This window comes from Furipterus horrens, unplaced genomic scaffold (genome assembly GCF_987537825.1).
Source record: "Furipterus horrens unplaced genomic scaffold, mFurHor1.1.pri manual_scaffold_5, whole genome shotgun sequence".
NCBI lineage: Eukaryota > Metazoa > Chordata > Mammalia > Chiroptera > Furipteridae > Furipterus > Furipterus horrens.
In genome coordinates, this window is record NW_028327175.1 from 119,121,523 (window position 1) to 119,141,036 (window position 19,514).

The 19,514-nt window shown below is 59.1% G+C and overlaps 3 protein-coding genes across 7 annotated transcripts; 2 read left to right on the top strand and 1 right to left on the bottom strand.

Moving 5' to 3' along the window:
- Positions 1 to 2,876: 2,876 nt before the first annotated feature.
- GNG13 (G protein subunit gamma 13) lies at positions 2,877 to 5,059 on the top strand. 2 transcript variants are annotated; one of them, XM_090277343.1, is made up of 4 exons: positions 2,886 to 2,901; positions 4,197 to 4,240; positions 4,568 to 4,699; positions 4,884 to 5,059. In XM_090277343.1, the coding sequence occupies exons 3-4, from the start codon at positions 4,602 to 4,604 to the stop codon at positions 4,987 to 4,989; spliced, it is 204 nt and encodes a 67-aa protein (XP_090133469.1). In that variant the 5' UTR covers positions 2,886 to 2,901; positions 4,197 to 4,240; positions 4,568 to 4,601; the 3' UTR covers positions 4,990 to 5,059. The 2 variants fall into 2 exon arrangements, with proteins under 2 accessions (XP_090133468.1, XP_090133469.1); XM_090277342.1 differs by lacking the exon at positions 4,197 to 4,240 and having other exon boundaries at positions 2,877 to 2,901.
- On the bottom strand, positions 5,037 to 14,107 carry CHTF18 (chromosome transmission fidelity factor 18). Of its 2 annotated transcripts, none has more exons than XM_090277338.1 (22): positions 13,828 to 14,107; positions 13,424 to 13,600; positions 13,192 to 13,342; positions 12,841 to 13,009; positions 12,368 to 12,460; positions 12,222 to 12,274; positions 11,955 to 12,084; positions 11,242 to 11,451; positions 10,641 to 10,738; positions 10,222 to 10,345; positions 9,992 to 10,143; positions 9,748 to 9,841; positions 9,295 to 9,393; positions 9,090 to 9,220; positions 8,656 to 8,827; positions 7,561 to 7,785; positions 7,323 to 7,472; positions 7,097 to 7,227; positions 6,270 to 6,414; positions 6,022 to 6,153; positions 5,538 to 5,595; positions 5,037 to 5,466 (listed from the first exon to the last, which is right to left on the bottom strand). In XM_090277338.1, exons 1-22 carry the CDS (start codon positions 13,916 to 13,918, stop codon positions 5,330 to 5,332), a joined length of 2,922 nt encoding a protein of 973 aa, XP_090133464.1. In that variant the 5' UTR covers positions 13,919 to 14,107; the 3' UTR covers positions 5,037 to 5,329. The 2 variants fall into 2 exon arrangements, with proteins under 2 accessions (XP_090133464.1, XP_090133463.1); XM_090277337.1 differs by having other exon boundaries at positions 12,222 to 12,289.
- On the top strand, positions 14,070 to 17,540 carry RPUSD1 (RNA pseudouridine synthase domain containing 1). 3 transcript variants are annotated; one of them, XM_090277339.1, is made up of 6 exons: positions 14,070 to 14,341; positions 14,995 to 15,162; positions 15,261 to 15,384; positions 15,477 to 15,579; positions 15,737 to 15,838; positions 16,366 to 17,540. In XM_090277339.1, exons 1-6 carry the CDS (start codon positions 14,184 to 14,186, stop codon positions 16,791 to 16,793), a joined length of 1,083 nt encoding a protein of 360 aa, XP_090133465.1. In that variant the 5' UTR covers positions 14,070 to 14,183; the 3' UTR covers positions 16,794 to 17,540. The 3 variants fall into 3 exon arrangements, with proteins under 3 accessions (XP_090133465.1, XP_090133466.1, XP_090133467.1); XM_090277340.1 differs by having other exon boundaries at positions 14,289 to 14,341; positions 14,972 to 15,162; XM_090277341.1 differs by lacking the exon at positions 14,070 to 14,341 and adding an exon at positions 14,350 to 14,452 and having other exon boundaries at positions 14,972 to 15,162.
- The last annotated feature ends 1,974 nt before the right edge of the window (positions 17,541 to 19,514 follow it).

The window sequence follows — 19,514 nt, forward strand, 5'->3', positions numbered from 1 at the left end:
CATCAGAGCTGCGGCTGCGCCCTCTGGTCTGGCCACAGGACTGTTAGGATAAACCGTGTTAACCGAGTCACTTTCCTGATACTTTGTCACTCAAGAGGACATGCCAACCAGAGCCAGCTGCCCACTTTCAATTTCTGTGGAATAATTTGTTGTATATTTTGCACTCCTGGGTCTAAGAGCTTAAATTATTTTTGCAAGTCATTTTCAAACTATCAAAGATTATGTAAAAACTGTCTATAGTTTTATATGAGCTCTGTTTAACCAGGTGAAACAAAAGGTTTCTTTGGTGTTTCTCCAATCCCCACGTTGGCCTTTCTCAGTTTGGTTTCCAGGGATGGAAAACAAGTCATCATGTCTCCCTGAAGCCAGCAAAACTGTCGTCACTGTGCCTTGGGATGGCAGCTGGCCTGTGGTAACCCCATAACTCCTGTGCCCTCCCTGGGAAAGAGGGCTGCCAGACCAGGCCTCCACTGTGCCCTGCCAGTCAGGGTCCTGCAGCACTGGTCACTTGTCTTTTGGCTTCCACACCTGAGGACAGGTCTGTGACCCTGGGAGGGTTGTGTGTAGGGTATAAATATCGCCCCCAGCCCAGGGGTCTCTGAAGCACAGCTGCAGACACAGGAAATGGCACTTACTGTGGCCTCATCACCTCTTCCCGGGGTTGCCTACCCTTCTCACTGGGGAACCATGCAGAGGACACCCCCAGTCTCTGGAGGACCCAAGTGGCACTGTGCCCTCACATGGAGCTGGAGCTGGCAGCAGCTGGGGTGGCACTGGGTGGCTCAGAGGTGACCTGGTGAGAGACAGGCTGAAGGTCAGTGTCACATTGGGAACAGGCGGGGACAGCAGCCACCTGTGGGTCCTGTCTGGTTGGGGCATTTCTTCCCCTTCCTCTCTCAGCCCTCCTTGGGGACCCTTCCCAGAAGGTGTCAGAGCAACCCATACACCACTTTTTGCTGCTTCTTGAACACTGAAAGCATCGCTGCCACAGGGTCTCGCTGCCCCTGCCCTCCATGCTTGCCACATGCGCTGGGAGGCCTGGCCTGAATCCCCTCGTCCCATGAGAGGCCTCTGCAGGCATGCAGCTTGCAGCAGCAGTTTCTAGGCCAGCGAGGAGCTCTTTTGGCTCTCACGAGCAGCCCAGTTAGTGGAGCTAATTTCAGAAAGCCGGCTGTCCCTCTGGACCCACTCTGTGAGTCTGAGAGTTGGCACTCAGCTAAAGGACAAGCCGTCACTCACTGCTTCTTTGAGCGCCTCGCCCCCACCCCCACCCCTCCCCATGAATCCTTGGGCCTTTGAGCAACTGCAGTGAGAGGGGCCCTGGACCTGGATGTGTTTGGGGTCCTCAAGTCCGCCTCCCAGGAAGGTAAGAAATAGGAATCACAGAGCTCCCCCACTCTCACCAAAGGGATGGGCTTCATGAGCTCGCACAGGCAGACATTCTCCAGCTTGGCCACCAAGTGCAGATGTGGCCTTCATCACACTGGTCCACCTGAGTCAGCACAATGACCGATGCCCAGAGACTGTCTCAGCACGCAGCAGGGGAAGTGCGGGATCCGTGCTCACACAGCTCCCACCTGCAGGCCCAGCTTATGCTGTGCTGAGAACTCCCAGGTGAATTCCAGTATGGGCCTCAGCCCTGCCAGTGTTCTCAGTGAACTTCAGCTGTGACCACATAGAACTTTCTGATTCCACAGTGGAAAATTCAGACAGCACATGCAAAGCTGGACTCTGGAGCTGAGCATGGTGGTCCACACCTAGCACGATCACAGCAGGGCTTCTCTCCCAGGGGATTCTTGGGACACTGTCAGGCCACAGCCTGGTCCTGGATGCACAATTCTACCCATGCCCTCAGATGGAAAGATGTGACAAGGTAGTGGAATCTACCCAGACTGGGTCTCAGTCCAAACCTTGAGCCAGTCTTGGGAACTGACAAGAACCTCTGCCCTGAGCCTCCTACCAATATGAACAGGGCCGCCAGTCCCAGAAGAGCCCAGTCATGGCACCAGCTCCAGAGAAGCCAGGCAGGCACGTGAGCACAGGCCCGAGGGGGTTGGGGTATGGGACCAGGGTGGGGTGGAGAGAGGCTAGCACTGTGACCATCTGCCCTGAGGAGAATGTGGATGGCCTTGGCTCTATGTCCCCACCCCCACCAAATCCATGAAAATAATCCCTACTTTCCCTGATATGCCCCAGTTCCAGAGTGCCTCCTGATCTGTAATCTTGTGCATGCTCAAGGGGTGGAAAGGCACCACTCACCCCTTTTATAGAATCACAACAGGAAGGATCTGGGTGTCTGAAGGGACAGGGGGCAGCCCATCCTGCCTTCCAGGTGGGGCAGAGTGACCAGTCACAGGGGAGACCACAGGGGTACTTGCTAAGGGCCTGGTCCAGGCCTCCCCACCCCCAACCGGTGAGCCTTGTGTCCAGCCTCTTGGAGACCTTGGTTGAAGAGCTGGGTCCTGCTACCTGGAGGCCTGCCTGGGATACAGCCTGGCACTTGCATCACCCAGTGGCCCTGGGGGCACAACTTCCCTTAGTGAGACACAGGAGCGGGCCCACTGGGTACACCCAGGGCGTCGTCTGAGAAGGGTATGCACTTCTGGTCCTGATGGCATCTGCCCTGAGAGCTGAAGGGCTGGGCAGGAGGATCGCACCTCTCAGGGCCAGAGCTGACCTCACACTGCATCTCCCACCCTTGGAGGCTGGCAGGGCCAGGCCAGGTCCCCAGTCAGCTCAGCGCAGAGGAGGGCGGGTGGAGGGTAGGGGCGGGGCCAGGGCCTGGCCCCAGGTGGCAGGAGTGGGCGGGCACCTGCTGGGCTCTGCCTGCCTGTGTGCCAGCCTCACTCGTCCGTCACTCAGCACTTTGCCATCACTTCTCTCTCACCATCACCGCCCAAGGTAGGTCTGATGAAATGGTCTCTTAGGCTGAGCAGGGAACTGACGCCCAGGGTTCCAAGACCTGCCCAGGTCTCACTGGGCTGACCTGGACAGACCTAACCTGACGAGACACCTCTGCCTGTGTGTCCTTCAGCTGAGGGCAGCCGCCCTGAGTATCCCAAGGGGCCAAGCCAGATGTTAAGGAGGACTTCCTCTGTCTGGGGGCAGGGTGGGGCACAGCAGCCAACGGGAAGGGGAGCCAAGTTTGTCCCTGTGCCGTGCATGCCACTTACAGTGCCCGGCGAGCACTGTGTTGGGAGTGGTGCTGGTTGAGGAGCAGGCAGGGTGCATAGGACTGGAAGGCTGGGCTCAGCTGCGCACAGGTAGGGCCAAGCATCAGAGAAGGGGGCTGTGAACAGGGCTACTGCTGCCCCCAGTCTAGACTGGGATGCCCTCCCCACACATAGCTGCCCACATGAGAGCCTGTTCTGGGGGCCGGGGTGCTGGAATTGGGGTATCTGGGAGAAAAGCCACTGCGCACCCCTCTCTTGGCTGGCCCTCAGAGACCCCCTTGCTTCCCTGGGTTCTCACCCTCGCTCCTGGCTGACTGTCCCACCACCTCTCCCAGTCTGGCCACTTTCCCAAACCACCACAAACACCAGGGCCCATCTACCCTATTCCTGGATGGAGACCATCCATAGTTTGAAGCAGGCAGGATCATATTCCTGTCAGGCTCTGTGGCCCCCCGGGCCCACCCTCCCAAGGTTAAGAAAGCCAGTTCCCTGGCTCCCAGCCTCAGTGATGGGGTAGTGGCTGGGGAGCAGTGAGACTCCCGGGGTCCCTGGAGTCGGCTGGAGTGGGGAGGCAAGGAGCGACTTGCCCTCATGTGTCCCAAACTGGCTGATCTCCTGAGAGGTCTCAATGCATGGCTTTACCAAGCTGGTTCACAAAGTAGACCATGCAGTTCATGAAGCTCCAGGGGAGACACTGGGTAGCAGGAGACTGCAGCTATTGACTCCAGGATCTGCTGACCCCCAAGATCCTCAGCAACCCCAACCCCCAGCTAGAGATGCAAAATGCAGTCAAATCCTCCTATCCCCAGGATTAACTTGCACTCAGTGGGGGTTTTGCCCATGCAAAGCAGGGGGAGGCACAGGGAGGGGACCAGGCAGGGTCTTGCCCCCTACATGATAGTCTGGGCTACACCTCTGCAACCAGGAGTGGGAAGTGGACCTCACAGCTGGAGGGTGGGTAGGCACTGATATAGGATCGTGGGAACCTGTTTGTACTGTGTACCAGCTCTGCTATCTCCCCAGCAGGGACAGTGCCCATCCCCCTGCAACCCAGAGGCCCAGCCTTGGTAAGGCTGATTGGGTTGAAATGCGGCACTAAGGGTAGGAAGATCCCTCTGCAGTTAATTAGCCATGGGGAGGGGCAGTCCAGACACATGGGGCCTCATTAGTGGGGCCTCATACCCCTGTACCCCAGTACTACTTGTGTGGAGCTGAGGAAGCGCCGGGGCTGCTGGTGTGGCCCCTGGTGCCCTCCCTAGACAGTGGTTTGGACAAGGATAGGGGTCCTTCCCTTCTTTTGTGTGTGGGGGCGTCTCACCAGTGGGGAGGGAATATCTGGGGGTGATTGAAAGCTGACAATCCGGGGTTCTACTACTTTTTCCTGTGTCCTCCAGCCCCAGGCTGGCAACTTCCGAAACCCCAGACACCATGGAGGAATGGGACGTGCCCCAGATGAAGAAGGAGGTTGAGAGCCTCAAGTACCAGCTGGCCTTCAAAAGGGAGATGTCATCCAAGAGCATCCCTGAGTGAGTCCTCAGGACCCCAGAGCCTCAGCCTCACCCCACCCAGGGCCAGTTGCTGATTTGCATCTCATTTCCCTGCCCTGCACTCATCTGCATAAGCCAAGACCGAACCATCATACAAAGTCACTGGGCAGCACTTCTGAGGGGCCCAGTGCCCACTTGCTTACCTAAATCTCTCCACCCACAGGCTCCTCAAGTGGATTGAGGATGGAATCCCCAAGGACCCCTTTCTGAACCCTGATCTCATGAAGAACAACCCGTGGGTGGAGAAGGGCAAGTGCGCCATCCTGTGAGACCCCCACACTCCCAGGCTCATGCCTCTGTGAAGAGGACAACTCTGTAAAGGTGTGACTTTTATCAAGACTTTCCAGCGTATCTGTGCTTTTGTACATTTTCTAATACAGAAAGCAATGCCAGGGTGTCCGGTGTGGATCTAGGGATGCCCAGCACAACCCAAGAATATCTGGTGTAGATCTGGCGTCAGTCTTAAACATCAGATTATCTGGTGAGCACTCAGGCATCCAGTGTAAATTGGGGCATCAGCAGGGATCTGGGGTGTCCAATGTGGACGAAGGCATCTGGCGTAACCCCGGGGAGTAGAGTGTGGCCCCTGGGATGTCTGGTGTGACCCAGCTACAGCAGGTCCCTGATATGCAGGCTGCGTCGCACGGCATTGGAGACACCCTCCTTGAAGCGGAACCAGACGTCGCTCCTGCCCACTGCAGTGCCCATGCGCTGCTCAACTGTGTCCATCTCAGGGGCTCTGTCCTCTGTAGGGACCATAGGGTTGATCCTCTGCCCGACCCCTGCCCCTCCCTCCACAGCTCCCACCCCCACACACCTGCACTCAGGGCTGCTGCTCTCCTGATGACCACGCGGCCGAAGAAGTCCCTCTCGGTCTGAAGTGATGGCGGGGGGGGGGGGGGGGGTGTCATGCTCATGGGGACAGACACACAAAGGACACTCTCTGCCACAAGTGGGGAGCTCTCCCAGGGAGAATGGGTCTCATGGCACTTCTGGACAATGGCCCATGTTTGGGGAATAGACACCTCTCCCAGCCCCTTCCCCTCATTCTGTGCTGACCTGCTCAGCAAGTGTCCCTTCTGTCCACCACCACCCTCACAGCTGCCTGCTCCCGGTCAGGGCCAGGGCAGGAGGTGCCAGCAGAACCCACCCTCCTGCCCAGGTGGGAAACTAAGCCCAGGTGAAACCTACCCTGCTGAGTGGCAGGGAGCTGGACCTTTATGTGGGTCCCTCAAAGCTTAGAACAGCCTGTACCAAGGTCACACAGCCCCGCCCACATGGCCACCTTCTGGTCCCCGAACCTGGTCCTCCAGGGCAGCTCTCTTCAGGATGCGCTCCAGCCGCTCCTCATGGCTGCGTGGAGTGGGTGACGGTGCCCCTTTCTCCCCAGCACCCCCATGTGGACCCTTGGCCCTGGGGGGACTCCTGTCCACCTGCAGAAGTGGGTGTGATGAGAACTGACTGGGCAGGGTCATTCCAAGGGCAGTGTCCACTCAGAGGGCACTGCCCTACCAGGCCCCGCTCTGCCCCAAACCAGAAGTGAGCTCACCTGGGAACTGTCCCCATCTCTAGCCAAAGCCTCCGCCCGCCGCATTTTCTCCATTTCAATCTCACGGGCAATGAGCTGTTTGGCCTGGTAGGTGAGGGGCTTTCGAGCAGGCAGCTCAGGAAAGCGGCAGACCTCCTCCAAGTTCCTGCTCAGGGTGGGCAAGGCAGGGCAGGACACCCGGGCACCCACTCAGTAGGGACAGAGAAAGGGAAAACCCACCACAATAACACCAAATGCCAGAATTCAAAAGCTGCAGGATGGGACTTCGCCATGCCTCAACCCCAGGACAGCAGGGGGATTATCCCTGAACCTCAGTTTCCTCAAGTGTAAGTGAGCAAGAGAAGGGACCTCCTACCTCACAAGGGAGGGAATGAGACCACCTGGCAAGGCCGAGCTCAGGCTGGGTTCAGTGCTCAAGAACCACCATTACCGCCTCCTTGTCATCAACATGGAGGAACATCTGGGTCGCAGTCACACTGGGGCCCCTCCTGGGCAGCAGGGCCCCCAGGGCAGGTGCTCCATCCCCACACCCATCTCAGGACAAGGAAATGACACCCTAGGGAGTGCAAGGATCCTCTGGGGAAGCCCTTGGGCACACCTGGGCAGCCAGAGGTTCTGCAGTAAACCTCAGGTCCTGGGGCTATGCCCAACCTAAGGGCCCGACTTCACAGTCGCCATGTGGGCAAGAGCTGAGTTGGAACTGACACACCCCACCCCAACCTCTGACAAATGGGAGAACTGAGACTCACATGCCTCACCCAAGGCCATCCTTTCAGACTCCCAGCCCAGCCCCCAGAGCCCCCATTCCAGGTGGTACACAGACTCACGGCTCCAGCCTGTAGACATACTGCCCATCAGGTGTGCGCTCCTGGCGGTAAGTCAGGCTGTAGGCAAGCATGGTGCCCACAAGGCTAGCCAGCTGCAGCTTCTCACGGGCGCTGTACAGCTGTGTGCTCACCTGGGGCAAGCAGGCAACAGGTAGGAACACTGAGCACAGGGAAGAACCCCATTCCACCAGAAGCCACACCCTCCCCTTCTGGGTGAGGCACTCACTGGGCGAAGCTTAGGCATGAGGATGTCCAGGAGCAGGCAGAAGGTGTCCAGGACAAGGGCCTGGGGCACTGTTCGACTGCGGGTGGCTGGTGCAATACCTGACACCAGTGTCTGGATCAGGTTCTGCACCTGACTAGTCCGGTTCTGGGCCTGGGTGAAGGATAAACCAGAACCAGGTCAGCCAGGACACCCCAGTATCCCGGGCCCAACCTAGACAGGGGCAGGGTGCAGGGCACACCTCCTGCTGGCTACTGGGGAAGACAATCCTCGGCACATGGCTGGAGGCGAACAGCAGGTGGAAGGCCACGGGCAGGAAGGGCTGATAACGCAGCAACTGGAAGCTCTGGCTGTGGTAGGCGGCCCGGCCCAGCAGGTCCTCAAAGGCCAGCCAGTCAAGGGCCACACACACGGTGCCCAGGCTGGAGTCCCGCAGCCGCAGGCGCAGGAAGTTGTCAAACAGGCCCTGTGGGGTGGTAGGTCCCTGAGCCCCTTCAGCATGACTCCCCTACAGCACAAGTACCTCCCACTAGGACCCTTCACTGACCATCTGCCCTGCCAAGTCCAGGGTCTCGGGAGGGCAGCAAACACCAGTGGTGAGCCAGGAGGGCCCACCTGCTGCCCCCACTCTGGTTTGACCAAGGCTTGAGATATGCAGAAAAGAATCCTCTACCCCCACCCCTCCCTATAAGAAGTTCTGTCCACCAGAACTGAGGGACGAGCCCCCGCTCTCCTTCCACGAGGAAGGCCCATCCGCTCCCGCTTACTACTCTGCCCTCCTCACTGTGCATTTCTGGATTTGCATGGATCCCTGACCATTAACCCAAAGCAGCTTAGTTAGGGAGACAAGCAGCTTAAGTCAGACATTTGGGGTAGGGGGTGGGGGGGGCTGTATCTGCCACCTTCTCAGGCCAAAATCCCTACCTGCTCTCTAACCCACATGTCCCTGTTCCTGCAGCTCAAGTGCAGAATCAAGCCCCTCCCAGTCACTGGATCAGGCTGCCCAGCACCTGCTGCAGTCCCTCACATTGGTTCCCAACCAGCAGCCAGTGAGCCCATCAAACGACACCCCCATCCCCAGCCCACTGCCTCTCTCCTAGCCCATGCTGTGGCCATTCCCCTGCTAGCCCTGGCCAGCCCCTCCTCTGGCCCTATGCCCTGCTCATAGGCCTCAGAGTCTCCTGGATGCCATTTCCGCCCCACCTCACTCCCACCCCACCTACTTTTTCTCGAGCTCCGAGCTCCGCATCATCTGAATTGTTTCCTATTCACTAGGAACAAAGGAACACTCCCCCCACCCTACACCCTGCAAAGAAGGTTCAGGTAGTGTGGTTACCTGGACTACCTTCTCATGCTCGCCTGCAGAGGTGGCCACGTGCAGAATGTGGTAGAACCGCTGTGCAGCCATGGTCAGAGGTGTCTCAGCAGCCTGGTGCCCTGAGCTCATGAGCCCGTCGCCCAGCAGGAGCGTGTGGGGAGGCAGAGGAGGGTCCTGGCCCACACGTCGCCTGCAGAGGGGTGCTGAGGCTGGAGTGCAGGCCCCACCCACTTTATTCCCCTTGGCAGCACCCTCCCAACCCAAGGTGGCCCCAAGGAAGGGGCAGTGGGGAGGCTGAAGCACAGCCTTGAAAGCAGGGCCCAGGCAGGCCTGGGTCTCTGTTGGCAAAGGGGGGCCAGCCTGCACAGGCAGGGTTTGGTGTCTAGGGCTGGGGCACCACAGATGTCCAAGCAGAGGCTGGCCCACTCACTCATTCTGCCCACCCCATCTACCTCTGGGCCCGGGGCATCTGGAAGACCTCCTGCCACACAAAGAAAAGCCCCTTGCGCTGGTCCTTGAGGCCGACTCGCGTGGTCTGCACAGCCCGGACGCTCAGCTCCCGTTGGCCCCGCCCATGCAGGAACTGGACAGAGTATGGGAGGTGAGAGGTAGCTGACCCCTGCCCCAACCCACCGCAGCCAGCTGCCCCCTGCTCACCTGCAGGGTGTTGATGCAGGCACGAATATCATTGTCTGTCTTCTCACAGAGAGCTGCCAAGGCACCTGGGTCAGCCTGCAGGCCCTGCCGTAGGGAGATCTGCAGGAGGCAAGAACAATGGTATCCACAATCCTCCCCAGAGCCCCACCTTATGGCCACTTCCTCCCTAGAAACAGGTGAGACAAAGACTGCAGGTCCTATGAACTGGTCTTGTCCCCTGTTAGGGACCAACCACCACCAGCGATCAAAGCGATACAGTCGCTTTCACCCTCAAGACCTGGGCCGGCTGGGGGGATGGGGTGGGGTAGTAGCAGTGACAGTAACAGAGGGGATGGGGCCCTGGATGCAGGAGGGGGGGGGAGATGAGACCATGACAAGGGGACATGGCCCCCCACCCCATCATAAGCCATGCAGCCTGGGCTCTGTAACCCACCCCACCCTGCCCCCACTGACCTCCTGCAGCCGCTGCATGAGCCTGGAGGGTAATGTAGGCGGAAAGTGAAGCAGCAAAGCCTGCTGCTTCAGCTGTCGCAGAGAGGGTGCAAACCTGCAGGGTGGGCACAGAGTGTGGGGGGAAAACTGTCCTGACAAATCCCAGCCTCAAAATCCACTGGGTTCCTCTGCCCTCCTGTGGAAGCCCCGCCCAGTGAAACACCCTCAGGCCCCCACCCCTGAGACCCTGCCCCACCCTACTCACTGGTCATTACAGATACAGATGACTGGTCTCATCAAGAGACCCCTCTCTGCCCGCAGCCGCCGCCCCTCACCCGCCAGCACAGCCAGGCCTCCCGGCTTTGCTTCCTTTGGGCCCTTGCGATCAATGATCCTGAGGAGTACGTTGATGGCGGCCTGGAGGAACGTGCAGAGGGTACAATAAGCCACAGTCCTCATTGCCCACCCACCCACCGGTAAGGCACCCAGGCCCACCGTGGAGGCCCCATCGATCTCATCAATGACCAGGCAGTTGGGCTTCCCACCAGCACCCAGCACCGACTCCATCTGTGTCGCTGCCTCGATGTGTGAGCAGAAGGCCTCAGGGCTGCGGTCGTCACTGGAACCATGAAGCAGGGGAAGGGCCATGAGGGCAGCTGTGACCTCGGCCAGGGCAGCAGCCAGTGTCCTTGGCAGGGTGATCCCCCAGGGCCAGGCTGCCACACTTACACATCGAGGCTACCATAAGAGACCCTGCAACATGGCTGCCCCAAATCCCAGTGACCCAAGAACCCCAGTTTACTGCCAATGTCCCTGAGACCCCAGCCCCACCTCTAACCCACCAGTGCCCCAGACGCAACAAGACGTATCAGGATGGACAGGAGCCCCGGGGCTGGACCTTCTCTTCCACTCACCTTGCATTCATTTCCACCACACAGTACCCAGCATGCTTTGCTATCACATGGGCCAGGGTGGTCTTGCCCAGGCCAGGGGGTCCACAGAGCAGTGCCACCTGCACCAAAGACATGAAGACATGCTGCAACCTGCACCACATTTAGGACTTCCCAGCCCAACCACCAAGGCTGATCACCCTGTCCTGTGAAGTTTGGAACTGAGGAATGTTCCCCCACCTCACCCACTACCAAATGAGAACCCCAGCATGCTTATGGCTCAGAAGCAGCACTTCAAAATGAGGAAAACCCTGAATAAAGCAAGCGAGAGGGGGACCTGACAGGAACGCAACTGTTACTGACGTAACTGACCCCCTCGAAAGCACCCACTGCCCATCACAATCATCCTTTGGGTCCTTGGAGAGCCACTGACTTTACCTGAGTCATTAGAAGAACTCAAGTCTCATTCATGGCACTGACACCCCACACCAACACATCATCACGCCCACAGCCATGGGAGCAGTAAATGTGCATGCCCTGTGGCCTCCAGAGGTGCAAAGGCACCAGCTAGTGAGTATAACTCCTAGGCTCAGAGGTGTGCGCAGTGCAGACAAGTAGAGCTCACTTTCTGCCGGGGCCGCCGGCTCTGGTCCAGTTCAGCCTCCAGCATCTCCTCCAACACCTGCTCGTGGCTTTTCCACTTGCTGGAAGCTGTGGCCTCCTTGCCAACCCGGGCTGGCTCCACACCAGGCCTGGGCTTCCGGGCCGGCCTCTCTTGGCCAAACACCACCAGGTCCCACAGCTTTAGCCACTTGAGGAGGCAGCGGTTGGTGAACTATGGGAAGGGAGGCATTGCCTGGGGGGACCACCAGTGCTAAGGATTCCCCAGTCTGTCCCTCTTGCTGTCATAGCCCAAAGGCAAACACACGGAAGCTAAGGCTGAGTAAGAAGTGACTGACACCCACTAACCCTGTTAGTGAGTGGCAGAGTGGGGTTCATACAGGGGCCTCTATCCCCATAGTCCTGGTCCTGACCCCTCCAGGAGCCCTCACCATACCCAGGGGCATCCCACCCAGGGACATCAGCTGCTGAGAGGAAAGGAACAAAGGTCCCAGGCATAGGATGTTCTGGATCACCAGCCCATGTCATAGGTGACCAGCAGCATGCTGGCCCTGTGCTGGTCTGTTTCTCCACCTACAACTCCACAGGGTAGACCAATGCCCTGCCCTCCATTCCAACACCCCTGTGGGCTGGCACTATATTATTTGGCTGGATCCTTAATTCTCCCCTCTTGGCAACAAGAAAGCCAGTCACACTTGAGCAAGTACAAGGCCTCACATCATCACTGAGCAGCTCAGTGTAGTGCTGGGGTGCAAACTCATCCACCCAAAGGCAGTGCTGGGAGTCATCTTGGCTGTCGACCGGCACCTCCTCAGGGGCTTCCTTCTCCACCTCCTCTGTCCTGAGGCTGAAGAACATCGTGCCCTGAGCCCCCCTGCCTTAATTCCAGCAGGGATTAGCCCCTTCCCACCCAGAATTCAAGCTGAGCGTCAATAGTTCAAGAACTGACGAGAGTCCCAGGGACAAAAGGACCCACTGCATCACCTGTGCAGTGTATCTGAGAGCCGCTGGGCCTCTTCAAGTGATCGCAGCCGCCGCTGTGCACAGTAGGACTTCGGATCAGGATGGATCAGACAGCCAGTCACCCTAGAGCTACCCCTCCCCTCCCAGCACACCCCAGCAGACCCCACCTCACTGTCAACCTGCTCCTTCAGAGAGGTAAAGGGCACACCCAGCAAGTCCAGCTGGCCATGTCCACGCAGCTGGATGTCCAAGAAAGGGCTCTGGAGGAGGGAGAGTAGCGGTCACCTCTGTGGACACCCTCCTAGATGCTCAGGGACCCAGGTGGCATTCCCTAGCATCAGCAGGCCTACAGATGGAGGAGCTCCCTCTCTAACCAGGTACTCAAAGAGGAAAAACCATTGGATGGGAGGCAGCTCTAGGAGGGAGAATAAAAGTAGAGCAGGAAGAGAAGGGGAAAGAAGAGAGGGAGAGTCCCTCCTAAATGGATGACTGGAAGCCAAGTGAACTTCCTGAGCAGTCCTCATGGTCCTGTGTGGATATGATGATGCCCAAGACCCTTTCCTGGGCAGCACTAAGCCTGCCAACCCCACAAGGGGTCTGTGGCCAGCCCAGTCACCTCCCATGGCCAAACATCACCCACCTGCACTCCAGTGCCCACTGGGTCAGCCCGTAGCACCAGAAAGGCCCGGTCACCGCCCGTGGAGGTCACGTTGATGTAGTCCTCCAGGACAGGGGGTCGCCTCAGGACCGGATTGCGAGTGGCCGGCAAGGCCCGTATGAGGCCTGGGTCAGCACCAGCATCCACAGTTCTGAGAAAAACCAGAGCTGTCTTGGGACTCTTGCCTCCTGTTACTACTCTCAGGCAAGGGGGCCCATATCCACCCTCTGCTACAGAGCCCTCCCACGGGCTTACAGCCCCAAGCCTTGCACCCTTGTCGGAGGAATGAAACCCTACTAAGGCCCTGGGACACCTGTGCCCTGTGCCACACACCCCTCGCCCCACAGCTCAGCTGGGACCTCAGGACTTGGTGGAGGGGTGATGTCCTGAGGAGGGGAGTCAGGAAGCAGTAGTTCTTCCATCTCATCCCGCCCGAAGTTCAGCCTCTTGACCACCTCCAGCCTGGGCCGCTTGACCTTGGGAGCTGGGAAGACACACACTCTGGAATGGAACAGAGGCACCTCCCGTGGACCTTACCCCAACCCTGTGGGAGCTACGGACATACCGAGGGGCAGGGGTCTGTCCCTCTCTACGTCGGTGGTCAGCTGCCTCTTGTTGGCACCGCATTTCAGGTTCCCTGAAGGTCTAACAGGAGAGCTGGGAGCTGCAGCGTCCCCTCCAGCTACGGCCTCCTCAAACGTCAGCCGGACCCGTTCCCTGGATGGTGATACGGCCACTGTCCCTGCAAGGAGAGAAGACTCACAGCAACCGTCTCAGGGCAACCGACATCAATACAGCCAGCGACGCTGCAAGGCCCTTTTCTCTCCGATGTGCCCCCCGCCTCTGGTCGCAGCTGCCTCCAGCCTTCGCTCGCCTGCCCTCCTCCGGAAAGCCCTCCCGGACTCCCGGAGACAGGCAAGGACCCCGTTGAGCTAGTGGTGACGAGGCCACGGTGGAACCCGCGCCCACCTTCCAGCTCGGCCAGCACCTCGAGCTCGGCAGCGAACTGGCTGTGGAACTCGTCCTCGACGCCATGCAGGTCCAGCTCGTAGTCCTCCATGGCCACGCCGACCTGCAGAACCCGCCAGACACCCACCGCTCCAAACTTCCCGCGCCACCGCCGCGCGTCGCTCCCGCCCCCAGCGTCCCGGCGCCGCCAATCAACGGCCGGCGTACCCGGCGGTGCTCGCCATTGGTCAGCGGGCGGTTTGGGGGCGTAAGCATGGCTGCGTGCGCAGGCCGACAGGGACTGAGTCAATGCTTAGAATCACCACGGCAGGTCCTGGGAGCTCGCCATTGGCCCGCACGGGCGCCCGTCTGGAGGCATGGGCGGTTCTGAGCGGGCCTGCCGGGCCCGAAGAGACGGCTCTGTGGTCCGAACTAAAGGTCCGGGGGTATTGGGTCTCAAGACGCGGAGACGCGGGGGCTGGATCCAGGGCAGGTCAGCGGCATCGGGGGCCCGGACGGCGCCGCCCGACTGCAGGTCGGTTCCGAAGTGGGCAGGGTCGCAGGAGGGGTTCGCGGTCGGGGTTCATCCAGAATCCTTTGGCTTGTGCACACACACGCAAGAGGTGGGAGCTTCTGCGGAGAGCCGGTACGGGATGGGTGTCTGTGCAGTGGAATGTAGGTGGACGAGGGTAGACTCCACCCCTGCACCCAGCGTCCCCCACCCTTGCACCCTGCTGACCTTTGCCGCCACCGGCCGTGGGGGGCCGTAGCAGCCCCTCTCCACTCACGAAAAGGTCCCAATCACGCGCTCCTGATCTGTTGGGAAGGGTGGGTGGGAGCAGGCTGGAGAGCAGGACAGTTTCTCCCAAGGCCTGGGTCTGGGCGGTACTGCGGGACTGCCGCACAGTCAGAGCAACACTGGCTCCCCTCACCTTGGCCACACCCCCACCCCATCTGACTCTCCTACCTGGTTCAGGAGTGAGAGTAGTAAGGAGCCCAGTGGATGCAGGCACATGGTAGCTGCACATGCTTGCCTGACATATAGCCTCTGTGGCTTCGGACCCAGAGCTATGGAGAGCAGGGATTGTCAACCCCAGTTGGGCAGAACCCTGACATGGCTGGTCACCCCATGAACCACCACTCCATACACTTGCCTGCATTGCAGGCCCCTGCCATGGAACCAGGCAGCATGGAGAACCTGTCCATCCTGTACCAGAGCCATGACTTCCTGGTGGTGAACAAGCACTGGGATGTGCGCATCGATAGCAAGACTTGGAGGGAGACATTAACCCTCCAGAAGCAGCTGCGGCACCGCTTTCCTGAGCTGGCTGACCCAGACACCTACTATGGCTTCAGGTATGTGGGAGTGTAACACAGGTAGCTCAAGGCAGCCTCCGTTGGAGGGAAGTGGCTGCCCCCAACACAGCCACTTCTGTCTGTTTGCTCCATGCCAGGTTCTGCCACCAGCTAGACTTCTCCACCAGCGGAGCACTCTGTGTGGCTCTAAACAAGGCAGCTGCAGGCCGTGCTTACAAGTGCTTCAAGGAGCGGCGTGTCACAAAGGCTTACTTGGCTCTGGTAAGGCTTGGCCAGTCCTGGGGCATGGGAACTCCAGTGCTCAGCCCACTTCAGCAGGCCCTGAGTGTCAGGTGGACTCCCCTGTCTTGCAGGTTCGGGGGCACATCCAGGAGAGCCGGATGACCATCAGCTATGCCATCGGCAGGAACAACACAGAGGGTCGGGCCCACACCATGTGCATCGAGGGCACCCAGGGTACAGTGGGCAAGAGGGCAGGGGCCACGGGGCATGTTTCATCCAAGGGGACCGTGGGTGAGTAAGGCCAACCCCAGGCAACTGAGTTGTGCTGGCATGGACTAGGGTCCCAGGGCTGACCTGGACAACCCTCACAGCCTCCTTTTCTCCTCTCCAGGCTGTGAGAACCCAAAACCAAGCCTCACAGAGCTGGTGGTCCTAGAACACGGGCTGTATTCAGGTGACCCTGTCTCCAAAGTGCTGCTGCAGCCCCTCACAGGTATGTTCACGAGCAGGGGCCAGGAAGCTTTCCAGGCCTCTCACTGTCAGCGTGCTGCCCCAGCATGGTGGATGCCTGGTGTCGGCATCTCCTTGAGTGGTGCACTACAGCCTCCCTGATACACAGGAAGGGAAAGTGAGCCACAGGGGCAGAGTAGCCTGGCTGGGGCCACCCCAGCCATTGCCAGAAAAGCTGATCCTCTTCCACACACTTAACTCCACACGCTGCAGCTCTTGCTCTATCAGTGGTCTTGCTGGTCTCGAGGTGAAGCAGTGAGAAGGCTGGCCTGAGTTCTCCAGTGTACTGAGTGTCACCCTGGTTCTGCCCTCACCAGATGTGACCCCAAAAGTTGACTCCTATTCTGAGCTTTTATGTCCTTGTCTGTAGCAAGAAGCAGAGAGAGTGCTGTCCCCAGACATTGCATGAGGCACTAAGTTGGCAGCTGGGATCAATACCAGCTGTGACAGGAATGGTGGGTGGTAATCACGGAGTGGCACCCCTGTCTCACTGGCTTTGTCTCCCCGTAGGCCGGACACACCAGCTGCGCGTGCACTGTAGTGCCCTCAGCCACCCCATTGTGGGGGACCTGACCTATGGGCAGGCCTCGGGTCGGGAGGACCAACCGTTCCGCATGATGCTGCATGCCTTCTACCTGCGGATCCCCACACAGTCTGAGTGTGTGGAAGCCTGCACACCGGACCCCTTCGTGCCCACCCTTGATGCCTGCTGGAGCCCCCATACCCTGGTACAGCCGCTAGACCAGCTTGTCCAGGTCCTGCGGGCTTCCCATGACCCTGAACCCACAGAAGGGGGCCCTGGGCCCTGCAGCCCTACCACATGTCTGCCAGGGCCAGGCCAGTCCCCACTGCCCACTGTCACTCCCCCTGAGACAGAGGCACAGCGGGCCTCATGCCTTCAGTGGCTGTCAGAGTGGACACTGGAGCCGGACAACTGAGACTGTGGGCCTAGTTTTGGGATGCAGTCTGGAACTTCCAGGTGGATAGGGGCTGTGGGTCAGAACCCTATACCCTTACTGAGATAGAGGTGTCCCAGCCACTGGGGACTGAGGCTCCACCCCAACTGCAACTGCCAGACCTGAAGAGGGATGGACAGGGCCAGCAGGGAGAACCAGGCAGCCATGATTATGGAAGAGGAAGGGCTCCCCAGGGGAATTTTAGGCCTGCCTACCATCCCGAAATGCCTTTCTGGCTCCAAAGCTTCACCCCCAGGACCTGTTTTGTATACTTGCCCAGGGGTCAACCTAGAAAAAGACCTGGGTCAGCCCTTGCCCAGTGGGCTCCTCCTGAGCCGCTAGTCCACCCTTAGAGCACCCTACTTCTCCTTCTGCTCAGACTGTCTGTGCTGTCACCCCAGCTCTGCTGAGCTACCTCCACCTGCAAACCCTGTCTTGTCCCCTGCCTGGCCAGTCCTGCCTTGTGCCTTGGCTTCTGCCAAACTTTGCCCATGGGCCTCCTGCCTCCAAACACTTTCTGATCATCACACATGGGGGTGGGTCTGAGCTGTCCCTCTGGCCTGACATAAGTACTGCTCTGTGGGGTGTTCCCACACAGCCACAGGCAGTTAGACCTTAGCCTATGAGCAGGGACAGCCCAGCTCCCATCTCCTCTGTCCCCCACAACATGCCCATGTCACTCCAGCTGCAACTGGGCTCCAGGACTTAGAATAAAATCTCAGTGACTAACCTTGTGAACAACCATGGATAATTCTAATGTGGGGGATCAGGGGAGCCCAGAGTTCTGCCCGCCTCCCTGCACCAGGCAGACCTTTGTTCCAAACTCCCCTGCAACAGCTAGGACTGACCTTGTGGTCCTGGCTGCTGAGCTGTACCCCCATGCTGCAAGCCCTCGCCTGCCCTGGTTGGGGAAAAGCTGGAGGATCCCCAACCCTCCCAGCCAAAAACATTGGAGCATCTGTGTAGTCTCACCAGGGTCCCCGATAGAACCACTACCCGATTACTATTAAACTGGCCTTAGGGCCCTCTACTGTGTCAGAATGCTATGGGAGGGCTGTCACTGGGTCATCAGCCAATCTGAGGTCACATGCCATGTCCCTGCAGTTGGCAGGGTCAGACTTTTCTTGCCAGTTGACAGGTCCTGTTTTGAGGCTCCTGGGCTAGGCCTACCTGGGATCACAGCTGGAACTCAGCTGGGATGGAGTCAGAAGCAGCCGCCATAGGGCCTCTGCAGAGACCCGGGTTCCAGTCCCTGCACCTTTGTTTCCTCATCTGTAACGGGAGGGGCCCATGGGATGCCCGTACTGGTAGCCCAGATGGTTTCTGTGGTGTACTCAGCATGAGTGGCCAGGGGTGTGAAGGGGTAGCAGCACCAGTCCCCATCCTGGCATACCCTGCGTTTTCCATTTTTCACACTTGCTGAGCCCTGTCCCACCTCTCCCCATCACTGTCTGCCCCTGTCCCCACACACAGGTGCCCAGCCTCTTCACAGGGTTTGATCATGCTCCCCACTCTATGTGGCCACAAAGAAGTGGCTCAGCCCTCTGGGCCTGAGTATCCTCATCTTGGAAGTGGGCACAAAAGCTGTGCCATGGGCCAAGGCCAACTTAGGCAGTGTGCGGAAGAGCCAGGGCAGGATGTGACTACAGCCCAGCAAGTGCTCTGTTGCTGGGGTCACTTGTCCGGCCTGGGTCTGGGGCTGCCCTGCAGCGGGCAGACCAGTGTGTGGCCTCCTGCGCTCACTGCCTGCTTCCTGCTCCTGTCCCCTCTGAACTGTGGGAGTCTCCAGCCCTGGGGTGGGTAGAGACCACATGACATTCTGCTCCCCACAAATCCCTCAGTGTGTAGTGCCCTAGCCAAGCCCTCAGCCAAAACCTGTGCAGGGGCCAAGAGCGATCCTCACGGGTCCCTCCAGCTCTCACCCCCAGGCTCAGGTCAATTCCTCTGCTTGGCCATGAGGCTGGCTTGCTGGGCACATACGATCCTGTGGTGCAGATGGCAGTCATCCAGCAGCTGAACCTGTGCCATGGGCAGGTCGGGAAGTCCCTCCTGCAGTCACCCCTCTGGCTCAGCTTCAGAGCCTGCCTGGTGGGTTGGCCCCAGGGTTTGTGCGGCACACTCTCCACCATTGAGGCTGCCCGCCTGGTGTCCACATGCCCTCCCTGCTCCTGGCACACAGGTGTATGGCCACTGGTGCCTGGCTCTGCCCTAGCACCCACAGAAAAGAAACACCACCACACATGTCAATAAACCTATGCACCGCAATGAGTCCATGAATGCCTAACGTCCCTGCAGAGGACACACATGCACATAGATGTGTGTGTTCCCAGGTGTACATGTATAGGCACCTGTGTGCACATGCACCAGCACACACAATGAAGACAGGGGTGCGCATGTATGAATGCACAAACAACCCTCTGGGCACAACACCTCAGTGGGAAGGGGTTATGCTGGGTAGCTGCCAGCCATACACTCAACCTCCCACTCTCCTGGGGCTGGGGAGCAGGTGCCTGCTGTGCTGGGGTCCCAGGGGCCGACAAGTGGCATCACCTGGCACAACCTCAGACCCACCCCTACACCTCAGCCTGACAGAAGTCACTGCAGGAGTAGGTGGCTGCACGAGAAGGGAGGTGACTGGGGACCCTGGTGCCCCAACCCTGCACCACTCCTGCACCTCAGGGCTCAGCTGCAGGGACTGACATG